General features: G+C 34.6%; 1 protein-coding gene across 1 annotated transcript; it reads left to right on the top strand.

The window, feature by feature from the left end:
* Positions 1–9,457: 9,457 nt before the first annotated feature.
* On the top strand, positions 9,458–12,194 carry LOC114750339 (transcription factor bHLH13-like). Its single transcript, XM_028938909.1, has 2 exons — positions 9,458–9,850; positions 9,925–12,194. Exon 2 carries the CDS (start codon positions 9,925–9,927, stop codon positions 11,779–11,781), a length of 1,857 nt encoding a protein of 618 aa, XP_028794742.1. The 5' UTR covers positions 9,458–9,850; the 3' UTR covers positions 11,782–12,194.
* Positions 12,195–13,197: the final 1,003 nt, after the last annotated feature.

Here is a 13,197-nt window from a genome sequence, read left to right as displayed (position 1 = left end):
AAAAATCTCAGAATCAGCAGCCATGGCAACCAACACCGAGTCGAAAGGAATCTGAAGATGGACTACAAGAAGTTCTGGAGCTGAGAGCCGATCTGAAGACCCGGCTGTCTTACACAGACCAGGACTCCACCATCACAGGAACCCAAGAAGAGATCAATAGCCATGTAATGAAATGCTACAAGTGGATCAAGGACGGCAGGATGACCGATGTTACTGCACGTGATATCATGACGCAGCAGCAGAAATAGACTATTACCGTCAGTACTTGCAGCAAGGACAAAACTAGCCCAGTAGGTGAACTAGCTGAAGAATTGAAATAAAAATTTGAAATCTACCGCCCACGGACAGGATTTCAAAATGTAATCCCTGAGGTTATAAAGGAGTAGCATTAGACGTAGAAACACAGACTTGATCGAGTGCTCTCTAGGATCAACAAAGAGCTCTGAGTTCAAGAGGCAATTTTAGTTTTCTTAGTGTACGAGCTTATGCTCAACCCAGCTTTCTATCAATAAAGTTTTAGTTTCCAATACATCATGAGTCACTAGTTCTCCCGGCGGAGCTTTAAACGGCTCCTACCGGAGGTAATTTTTTTTTTTTTTTAAGCACAAAGGCAAATGGCAAAGGCCATCATAACAGCTTTCTATCATAAATTTATTTTTTGAATCTTCTCAAATTAGTCAACTAGTTTTTATAATTAAAAGTTCAGACCGGAGGTAATATAATTTTTTTTTTTTTTTAAGCACAAAGGCAAATGGCAAAGGCCATCGTAACATGAAACCAGACAGAAAGGCTTCCATATCCTGAAAGGGAGGTATCTGTAATCATAAGCAATAAACACCCATATGACATACCAATGTAATAAGCTGGTCTTTCTACGGTCTGGTTTCCACTGGCCAAAAAAAAAAAAACCTATTTTATTACGTAATTTACGCTATAAAATAAACTCACATGTAGAGTTTGGAAGAGTATTATAAATGAAATTGGTTGACATATAATTCAAAGTGTATTTCTTTTGACATGGGCTCAAAGCCTTAACACTGTGGAGCTTATTTTTTTATTTTTCCCAAAAAGAAAAGAAAGAAAAAGTGCTGAAGTTTTAAAACTCAATGTTCTACCAATAGGGTGGGTCTAGTAAAAGGGTCAGCTCTCATAATGTGATGAACTAAGGTTCGAATCTCCTATCAGGAGAAGTGTGTCCATATTTAGTGTCCAATAATAATAGAATTACCTCCAAAAATAGAATACTTATGTTTTTAAAAAAAAACTCAAAGTTCCAATACCTGTTGGGAGTGCATGCGCATGTGAGGCCAAAATAGCATTGCGAGATCTGTGCGCTCTTACTGTGACATTCAAATTCAAGAAACAATAATAATAAGAAAACAAACAAACAGACAAACATTACATTATAAATGTCAAACGAGAAGTCGCCGTATCTACGGAGCTTTCGTACAATGGCTGTGCGTGTTTTTTTGGTTTCTGTCTAGGAAATTATTTATAGCTCCTAACTAATTAAGAATTAAATACGACTCTAAAGAATTTATTTTTTTATAAGACACAGCATATTCTTTTGGTTTTTTTTTTCGGTCTTACAATCTCACGCTCAAGAAAAAAGACTTTAAGAAAGAAAGAAACATGCACATTATTTCGTGAATTAATAATTAATTAAGGTGTGCATAATCCCTTCTCATTGATTTTTGTTTTTCTCAAAAGAAGCCCAACCCCTCAAAGAAGACAAGACAGGGAAGCAACTACTACTAACACCCCGCGCTTAACCCTCAAGCAGCAATCCTTAGTTTCTAATTGTGGCTTCTTCTTTTTTTCATTTTTGTTACCTATTCCATGTTAAATTTGCAACTTTAAGTTTAAAACTTTAAATAGGATTTAAAAAACATGTAGTGCGATGAGGACTTATTAGGGACACAATTTTCCAAGAGTGAAGGCAGACAAAAAGATTTACTTTGTTGTTGATTAAATATACGAGCCCAGTCTATTTTATATCCTAAATTTATAATTTTTTAAAAAAATATTTTTAATTATTACATATATTAAGGGATTTATTTATAATTAACAACTAATTTAACTAAACTTTTATTAAAAAAAATTCTCATATTTTTTGTTGGCAATGACAAAAACAGGAGGAAATCTTTGACAACGAAAATAAGCATGGCAGGAAATATATTGTGTGGGAAAATATACCCAATATTATGATGTTATTTTTTAGATGCACTTAGCATGTGACGTATTAGCACCATTTACTTTTTCTTGTAGCAAGCACCTTAATTTTATCTATAATGCATGTAAATACCGGATGTAACTAAAAAATAATATAAATGAGTTGGATGTATGTAAAAAAATAAAATCAAAATATTGGATCATAATAAGATTAAAATAGCGAATACGCTTGAAAGATAAGATTAGCTGCCGATTCACCTTTACCATGGACTTCGGCCCCGTTTGTCATCAGTTTCAAAATTATTTATAAGTTTGTTTTACATAAGTTGAGACAAATATTTTCTCACATATTAATCTTGTACTACCTCATGTCTTTGATATAAGACTTAGTTGACTAATTTTGAGAGATTAAAAAAATTAGTTAAATTGATTATTTGTAATAAATATATATTATCTTTTCTAGAATACTCTTATTAATTTTGTGTATTATCTAAAATTATTATTTGATGGAATACTTAACATATATAATTATTATAAAAACTATTTTTAAAATAATAAAAAATAAATAAAAAATTAGAAATCAAGTTAAAAATTAAATTAGTCTTTATATTAAGAAGCAAATGTAGCGTTGCAGAAATAACGATTGCTTCATGTCCACCGCTTCATCTCGGGCAGACGATGATCCAACGGTGAGCATTGAATGCTTTCACGGAGCAGGAGCATCTCCTAAAACGACAACGTGACTGACACAAAGGGAGTGCCCACCACGTCATCCACTGGAACCCTCAGAGCTTAATATCCCACTGCGTGGCTCTTTCGCTTCCCCAAAAAAACGCGGATCTAAATGCACACGCCAAACACGTTACCAAGACCCCTCTGCCCTTTTCCTTTCCACCCTCCTTTAATTAATCCCAAATTTCTCAGTTAATCGCATTAAAATAAGGTCAGCCTCCCCACTAAATGCAGTTCACGTGCTCCCTCGCGCGGGCCCCACACAGGCATGGTCCCCCGCTGGATTCACGTGCATATCATGTGATCCTCACGAGTCTCGTCCCGCTCGCCTCTTCCGATGGGCTCAGATGGGGACACGTGGAGAACATTGAGCGGACACGCGGCACGTGGGAAGTGTGAGGCTCTGCTAAACGTGTTGGATTTTCGGAGAGGGCAATGATGGGGGGATGCCGCCCATGATGAGTGAAGAATGAGAGGGATTTATTGCACGCTCAGGGGAGCGCGTGGCAGAAGTACGGTTTCCTTAGCTTTCTTTCTTATCCGGAAGCAGCGGAAGGAGCGTGCTTTTTATTAAAAGAAAAGCGGTGAATCTTGGTATTACGTTAATCTTGGTTTGAATGTCGTTTCTGGCTTTTGTGGAGTGCGTGGTATCATACTCGTAGTTTCATACGTTCCTTTCGTATCCTCGTTTGCTTCTCCAGCAAGGACTATTTTCAGTGTTCCTTTTGTATTCTAGGAGCAACTTGTGTCACAGACTAATATCAGCCGGCTGTGATTTTTATATGTATAAAAAGAAAGATTACTTTTTTTCCTCTTGATTTTACCCGCATAAAGTAGATAGGGGTAGAAAAAAACAGTGAAATTGATCCTTCTTCTTTTAGGGTTAAAATAAAGCTATAACCTTTGGATTTTTATTTATGATTTTTAAAAGAATTAAACTGATCTAGCACTTTAAAATATTCTTTTAACCATTTAAGGGGGTGTTTGGCAAGCTCCAAACCACGGTTTCATAAGCATTTTTTCGTAAAACGAGACAAACTCCTCCGCATATTTACTTCGTAAACCGTAAAAGCACTTTTAAAATCATGATTTGGTTTCTATCCAAACACTCCCTTAATATCTTAAATTGTGCGTTGGGTACTTTGAAGAGTTTTTTTCATTAGCACTCAATCTAGTAAAGTAACGAGCACCCTAAACTTTGAATACTAAGTGCTACTAAAAATTAGACTACAAAAAATTATTTCTGATACTGAATGTACCAAAACTTAGTTAAATATATTAAATGTTACTGAAAAATGTTTTGAGAGGATGGATGTTATTTAATCCTATTTAGAATTTTCATAATTTTTAGAATTTTTGAATTTCAAGTCAAGCTTAAATTTTTACTCTTATTGTTTACTGATGTTATTTGCAAATAATTGCCTTAAATTTGATAACTAATTGTAATTAAATTGATTTTTGGGATCTAATAATCACTTCATCTAAATTCTAATGTAATTTATGTTATCCAATTATTTTCTGAATTGTTGTAAAAATGTCGTGCTTTTTAGTTTCTGAACATTTGCAGATAGATTTGCACAATTCACTCTCTAAATTTCATCAGCGGTCTAACTTTAGTATTAAAAATTCTGATTTATTTTTAACTAAAGGATCTTCGTGTCACACACAAGACATTATGATAAATCATTCTATTTAGGGCCTATAAATAATTCAATTTTATTACAAAAGCTATATTTCACGTTGATTTATTGGAGTATTGCTTATTAGTATTAAAAAAATACTTTTATTCTTCAATCATCCAAATAAAAGTAGTTCTGTTAAGGTAAAAAAAAATTTAATCCACAAATCGAACTCAAGATTTTGGGTTTATTTGGTATAAGGAAAATGGAAGAAAAAGAAAGAGAAGAAAAAATTTAATAAGTTTGTTTTAAAAAATTGAAAAGGTGTGATTATAAAATTTTGATAAAAAGAAAATGTCAAACAAAAGAGTAATTAAAATTAATCAAAAAATTTCAGCTCCACTTCTTCAATTTTTTAAAACAAGCTCTTTAAAATTTTTTCTCTCCTCATTTTCCCTCATAGCACACGTACCCTTCATTTCTAGGATATTCAACGTTGTTATCGTATTTAAGTATTTAAAAAAAACACACACACACACACACATGTTTCATCAAAAGACAGCCTACAAATTTCTAAAAATGCAAGTTTAAAAGCTAATCCTAACTCATGATTATTCTCTTGAGCAAAAAAGCTTTAAACTACAAAATGAAACAAGTCTCCTTCAATTATATTTCTATCTGTCTTATGATGCACTCCAACTACAACTAGGGCCACTTTTATTAGTACAAGGATCTCTGCTTTATCCATTAAATCTCTAATTAACTAATAAGTAATCACAACGCTTTGTAAGTTAAACCTCAAACAAACCAAACCGGCCTGCTTGGTTTCCCAGGAATACTTTCTCTCCACCTTTCAACATAATCATGATTTCATTAATTAATGATTAAGGAACTGTGATTGTTTTTCTTTTTGCTAACAAAGGTGTGATCATGTTAACATTAATCAAACAAGTTGCTAGCCAATTAACCCCACCCTGCATGTCACCCCTTTTACTTTCCATATTATCGTCCTTGCACCTTCAACTTGAGCCACAACTAATAATAACAATACAGAAAACTAACTGAAAAAAAAAAAAAAAAACTGCATGGTAGTTCAGGAATGCTTAATATAAAACCCCTTTTGATTTTTATTTTGATATTAAATATAAGATTATAATTTACCTTGTCTCTCATATTTATTTTTTTTAAGATAGTCCTTCTAATAATAGTAGTTATAACTAATAAATTTGATTATCAAAGATATTTTAGAAAAAACAACACATATTTATTACAAATAACTAAATCTATTTATTTTCTTAATATACTGAAATTAGCTAATTAGTTTTTATATTTAGAAGCGGAGGTAGTATAATGAAACATGGCTCCCAATGAAGACATTATTTTGACAAAATTAAACGATATTGTTTATATATATTGCTCCAAATTTTCTTGAATATTAATATTTGGGGTTCCCACGAAATAATTGTCTCTTGCGCGTGGCTATACGATTGTATTTTAGTACTACTAGTACTGGTTGGTTACTATTAACAGTAGTTAATAAATTAACCTTTCGTTATGATAAGTAAAATTAAGGATAATATTAATCGTTTGACATTTTTAAATGGGTTCATTCTGGTCGTTAATGATCAGTGATCAATTCATCGTACAACGAGTTAAAATTTTTATTGCTTAATTAATAGCAATAATGTTCAGAGAATTATTCATTAAGAGAAATAAAAGTATACAGCTTACATTTTGAGTTTTACGAATAATGTCGACTATCTTGTTAACTTTATTTTTCCCAATATACTTGGCAGTTAAAATTAAAGTTTGTGCAATTTATTTTATCATTACTTGATTCAATAGTTGGCAAAAACAAAAACTATTATTGACTCAATAAGTTTAGGTTGAATGATACAGAGCTTTCAAATATTTTCCTGGACCACCGAAATTGATTTAAAAAAAAAAACATAACCCTCGTGGACTTTTAAATTCATGCCTATAATCTTCTGCCATCAATTATTCCATCATTTTCTTAACGAAGTTTTGTATGTTATCTAATTAATACTTTCTTAAACTTTTTTTTTTCCCCAAATCATCCTCTCGAATCTTTTGTCATGTGTAGATAAGTATCTACACTTCAAGTTACAGGTAAATAAGTCTCTTATTATGTTAAATTATTTTGTAAGATATATAATAGATAAATTAACAACTTACAAGAATGTTACCTGAATATATATATAATAATTTGAAGTCTTAAAAAAATTGTAAATTCTTTTAAATGATTAAAAATTAGAAAAAGGTTATTTATACACAAATTAATTTTAGGGACGCATGCATAATTTAAGCATGAGTTAGATAGTTCACAAGACGAAAGGGAAAGTATTTTTTTCCCCAATTAACGATTAATGTATATATTTATATATTCTGCAAATGTGTTTTTAATTTTCAATTTTTCGTCGGTGCCACCCATTTTTCACTAAAAGGGCGAGTATTTTTCTCAGTGAAATCTAAAAGCAGTGCTGATTTTTAATATTGCTCAATTAATGATTCACATGGTCTCAGAGTTGGGGAGAGTTGAACGGAAGTAAATTACTTTCCCCTAACTGGCCTCACATCCAATTTATAGGTTTATCCACAAAGGAGGGAGACAGGTGAAAAATCCATATCACTCCCTGGTGTGATTTTTCCCATTTCTTCGCGTTTTGCTGCTAAAAACATGATATTTTTCGAAAGTTTTATTTTTGAGCAAATCCGTTCATTACTATATATTATTTCTCATAACTAATATAATTGCTAGACAATTAACTTATGACTATTAAAAAAAATTAGTTAAAGTAGTTATTTGTACTCCATTCATTCCTTTTTATAAGCAATACCAGATTTCATCACGTAAATCAAAATATTAATTAAAATTGGTTAAAGATAATAAATGTATAGAAATTAGAAGTTTTTTTTCCTCTCTAAAATGCCTTTATTTGTTGGGGGGAGAGGGTATAAAAAAAGAATAAGAAAATTATTATAATAAAGAGAATCATGGAAGAGAGAATGTGTGATGGAGAGATGATAGTTTGTGAAATGAGATAATAAATATAATGAGTATTAAAATAAGTAATAAGTGGGGGCAAAATAGGAAATTTACTATAAAAATTTAAGACAACTTGCAAATGTTGTCTATATTTAGGGACAAGAAGGAGACGGTAGTTATTGCTTATAAAAAAGAACGGAGAAAGTAATAAATATATGATGTTTTTCATAAAATATTTTTATTAATTACGGGCATTGGAGCTGCTCATTGATTGCAACTCATTAAATATGTATAATTACCTCAAGAATTACTTAAAAGCAAAATAGATAAATATTGAAGACAAAATAAAATAAATTATTATCTTTATAACCTACGTAGTAGTTATTTACTCCTCCGGTCCTTAATATAAGACCCATTTAACTAATTTGATTAGATTAAGGAAGTTAGGTAAGTTAGTTAATAATAAGAAAAGTGACACATTTTTCCTAAAACATCATAATTATCTTTTTTAATACCCCTCTCCCTTTTTTACTTGATTATGGTTGAGAGAGTATCCATAAGGGTAATTTAGAGAAAATTGATAAATATGAGAAATGGGTTTTATATTTAGGATCAAAACCAACTCAAGAATTAGGTCCTATATTAAAGACCGGAAGAGTAGTATATAATTAATTACTTACTCGTGTTGGAATAAAGTTAGTTACAATGGGAATTCACCATAGAGGGATGCATGAAAATGGTAAGAGAAAGGAGATGAAAATAACAAAGAATGTTCATGTTCTTATTACAAAAATACTATCCCAGTCCTATTATTTATAAGAATTAGTTGATTGATTTGAGGAGATTAAAAAAAAGTTAAGTTAGTTATTTGTAATAAATATATACTCCTCCGGTCCTAATTATAAGACCCAATTGACTTATTTGAGGAGATTAAGGAAGTAAGTTAAGTTGGTTATTTATAATAAATAAATGTTGTTATTCCTAAAATATCCTTGCTAATTAAGTATATTGGCTAAAACTATCATTATTAGAAGGATTATCTTGGAAAAAAATGCATAAATATAAGAGACAAAATGGATTGGGTCTTATAATTAGGACCAAATAAAAAGTCAAATTGGGTCTTATAATAAGGACCGGAGGAGTATTGTTTTTTTTAAAAATATCCATACTAATCAAGTGTATTAGTTAGAACTATTATTGTTGTTAAAAGGACTATCTTGAAAAAAATACATAAATATGATAGACAAAATGAATTGGGATTTTATATTTAGAATCAAAATAAAAATTAAACAAAATCTTATATTAAAATATATTTTGTTGGTAAGATAATTTATTTCACCTACCTGCAAGTCACATGCAGTACTTGGTGTACAAGTTATTGCGTGCAACTATTACACACGAGGATCATGAACCTATATAATAATAATATGTCACCCATTTATTGTCTTGCCAAATCTCACGCACATTGAAGTGCTAGTAAAGTAATTGTTTCATTAACCAAAAAAAAAAAAGAAATAGTAAAAAAATTCAACAACTCAAACCCAAAAATCTCCAGTCAAAGAAAAACAGACACAAGTAAATTTGGTCCCATTATTTATTTTTAAATTCTGGTACATAAGATTATAGGAGTCTTTGACACGGATTAATTAATTTTGTCCGGTTTCTTCTAAAAGATCTGGAAACGTTGAGTTTAGATGATAAAGAGGAAACCAGGAAACCACCAAAAAAAAAAAAAAAAAACTGAAATCAACGTACTCGTTGCCGACTTGCCCTCTCAACATCCAACCTAGTAACTATGGTTAATTCTTAACCTCGTTTGACCTGACCATGGTTTAGTGTCTTGCAGTTACAAGTCAGATTAGGGAGCGCACTAGCCGCAGGTTCTCTTCGCGTTCTGTTCTCACTCATTGCGTTTCGTTTCATTTCATTTCCCTCACAGTCTTCTCTTCCTTCTTCCTTTTTCTCTTTGGACATCCAAAGGAAGGAGCGAAATTAATAATATATAAAAAGAAAAATCGTTTTCCTTTTCATTTTTGATTCCTGAAACACCTGCTGTTTTTCCTCCTTCGCGAAATGTCTCTTTTTTAAGTTTTTGGTTCCCTTGAGACTGTTGCTCTCACTGCTGTCTCTTTTCCTGTCATTGCCTCGCCTTGCTTCCTTGTTCTGAACTTGTCGGTGTGAATCCCAGTTCTGAACGCAGAGTTCAAATGTTGGAGATCTAATTGAGGCGTCGTCATAAGCTTCATGTGGGTTGTTCGATTTGAACTGACATGGAAACCGGGAAGATTTTCTCTGGCTGGCTGGGTTCTTACTCTGAGAGGTGAGAATCAATCAAGGGGTTGAATATCTAGAGATTTTGTTTTCTAGGGGGTGATTTTATTTCTGATGGAACAGATGAAGATTGAGGTGGGATTAGGAGGTATGTTGTGGAGCGAAGACGAACGAGACATGGTCGCGGCGGTTCTGGGCGCTCGAGCTTTCGATTACCTGGTGAACCACTCGGTTTCGAATGATAATCTGTTAATGGCCGTCGTCACCGACGAGAATCTCCAGAAGAAGCTGTCGGATCTCGTGGAGCGTCCGAACGTATCGAATTTCACCTGGAACTACGCCATTTTCTGGCAAATTTCTCAGTCGAAATCCGGCGAATGGGTCTTAGGTTGGGGCGATGGGTGTTGCAGAGAACCGGATGAAGGAGAAGAAGACGGATTGAAAGGAATTCTGAGCCTTCGCATGGAGGATGAAGTTCAGCAAAGGATGAGGAAGAGAGTGTTACAGAAGCTTCACACAACCTTCGGTGGTTCCGAAGAAGACAGTTACGTATATGGATTAGACCGTGTGACTGATACTGAGTTGTTCTTTCTCGCTTCTATGTACTTCTCTTTCCCTCGTGGCCATGGAGGTCCAGGTAAGTGTCTCGCGTCCGGTAAACATTTATGGCTCACAGATGCACAGAAATCTGCAGTTGATTATTGCGTCAGATCATTCCTGGTTAAATCAGCCGGAATCCAGACCGTCGTTTTGATCCCCACTGATATGGGAGTGGTGGAACTGGGTTCTGCCAAGTTGGTGAAAGAGAACTTAGAATTGTTGCAGGCAATCAAATCGGAGTTTTCCGTTGAATCCGCCAAGTCGTCCATTGCACCACCTCTTCTTCCTCCTCCTCCGGCTCCCGTGACGGCGGAGAAAAGAGATGAACTCACCATCTTCCCGGTCTTAACAGTTTCTGACAAAGCCGAAGTAGTACCGAAGATTTTCGGGCAGGATTTGAACAAGACGAACCCAGTTCGAAGCACCCAATTTAGAGAGAAACTTGCTATTAGGAAAATGGAGGATAGGCCATGGTTAGGAGCATCAGGTCATCATCACTCCAATGGGGTTCATCTTCATCCTCGTAATGGTGTTCATCCTTCAACCTGGACAACGACATCTAACAATGGCGTAAGGCAAACCAGTCCTGTTGAAACTTTTCCTTCTAGATCGTCGACGAGCAATGCGCCCGTTCTGGACCTTGTTAATCAGCCGCAAAGGAAAGCACCAATAATGCAGATTGATTTCTCAGGAGCCACTTCCAGGTCTGCCGTGACTGCCGTGAGACCAAACGGCGGTGAATCAGAGCAATCTGATGCCGATGCTTCATTCAGGGAGGACCTGCCAGGCGGAGCCACCACCGACGAAAGGCGGCCGAGGAAGCGAGGAAGAAAGCCGGCAAACGGCAGGGAAGAACCTCTGAACCATGTGGAAGCTGAGAGGCAAAGGCGTGAGAAGCTGAACCAACGGTTCTATGCTTTAAGAGCTGTGGTGCCTAATATCTCCAAAATGGACAAAGCCTCTTTGCTCGGAGACGCCATTGCTTACATCAACGAGCTTCAGGCAAAACTCAAAGCAATGGAATCTGAGAAAGAGATCAGAATGGGAAGCTGTTCAAGTTCAAGGGATCCATCAATGGAGTCCAACAATCAGCAATCTCCTCCTCCTCAGGTGGAAATCCAAGCTTGTCAGGACGAGGTGGTTGTGAGAGCAATCTCCCCAGTGAATTCCCACCCAGTTTCATCAGTGATCAAAGCTTTGAAAGAAGCACAAGTGAACGTCGTTGATTCAAAACTGGCCGCTGCAAATGAAGCTGTGTTTCATACCTTCGTGATCAAACCTCAAGGACCTGATCAGCAGCTGACAAAGGAGAAGCTGGTTGCTGCATTTTCCCGCCAATCCAATTCTTCATCGCCGCAGCCATTATCATTGACCGGTTAAGGGAGAGCCCAAAAAGTAAGAAAAAATCGCCATTAACGTAGGTCCCCGTATAGGCATGATGATACATAGAGAAGAAGAACAAGAACAAGAACAAGAAGAAGCAGTCTCCTGGAAAGCTTCCTCAGAAATTTTGTTACAGCGGGGGGGGAAGTAAGTAGCAGTTAATTAATTAGAATGATCCCTCTCAAAATTTTAACCAAGCAGAGCAGCAAATTTAAGTCTGTCTATAGTTTTCATACACAGGGTTATTAAATATTGTAAGCAGTATTCCTGCAAGTTCTTTCTATTTTCTTCCTTCTTTCCCAGTTCAGCTCTACATGGTTAAAAGCTTCGTTTTCCCTTTTCAGTTCTAGATGCTTAAGTTCTTGTATTCATCCAAGATCTGTGCATAAAAGTATTGGTAAATTCTTCAACTGCTTGTGTCACCTTAGATAGAATTAGCTAGATCTGAAGTACACTTGAATCACTTCACAGAGATCTTTTATTCTGGTCATCCTTGATATATATATATATATATTTATATTTATATGTTGCCCTTTTACCGGTTCACCGCTGGTTTGGTTTCCTTGAAGGAGGGGACAAGAAATTAATTGTAAAAATCGTGTTTTTATTTATTAATGGTATACGCAGTTTCATGGATGGAGGTGCCATGTCATGTTTTGTCTTGTACCAGATTGCTCTCTTGCTTCCCTGAGCCTGTCTCTGCGATCACATATGAAAACCAGCACGTGCACTAACCCTAGTGATTGAAAAAACCAAGGAAAATTATTTTATCTATTTGCGTGTAAATTCAGATATGTCTTTTTTTTTTTTTAATGTATATACTTTAACAATTTAAACTCGCTCCTTTCATAGAGAACAGACTCCACATTACGCGCATATCTACCCACTTTAATGGTCATCGTGGGTATATATAACTCATAAGGATGCCATTGTTCTTAGCGTAGCTTATGGTAACCTGCTCTAACCCGTTGAGGGGAATAAAAGTGGATTTTTTTAATTAGAAACGAGAGATATGGTAATTTTGAGATGAGCCAGGCTTTGCTTTTGTGAGCTTTTATAAGTACAACCTTGGTGTCTTCAAATTCTAGGAAAGGCTATCATCTGCTCAAAAGTGAGGTTTCCTGCAATGGAAGTGTCAGTCCTGTGGGCAGCCTTTTTAACCTCTCTTTCCTTCTCTGTCATTTATTTAGCTCACCGTTCAAATCAACAATTGACTACTGATGACAAAAATATGTGCATGAAGAATTATTTGTAGCCATGATTAGTGCGGGACATGAGCCATCCATAATCTAGGAAAATGTGTCTCAGATTGTATTTTATATTTTCTATCGAGAGAAATATATTTTTAGCGAGATTTTTTATGGCCCGCCCACTCATAAACAACAAATTCAGGCAAAAAAAAAAAAAACTCAT

Source organism: Neltuma alba, unplaced genomic scaffold (assembly GCF_004799145.2).
Source record: "Neltuma alba isolate B1F8T4 unplaced genomic scaffold, ASM479914v2 tig00006419_pilon, whole genome shotgun sequence".
Classification (NCBI taxonomy): Eukaryota; Viridiplantae; Streptophyta; class Magnoliopsida; order Fabales; family Fabaceae; genus Neltuma; species Neltuma alba.
This window is presented reverse-complemented; position numbering and strand designations above follow the sequence as displayed.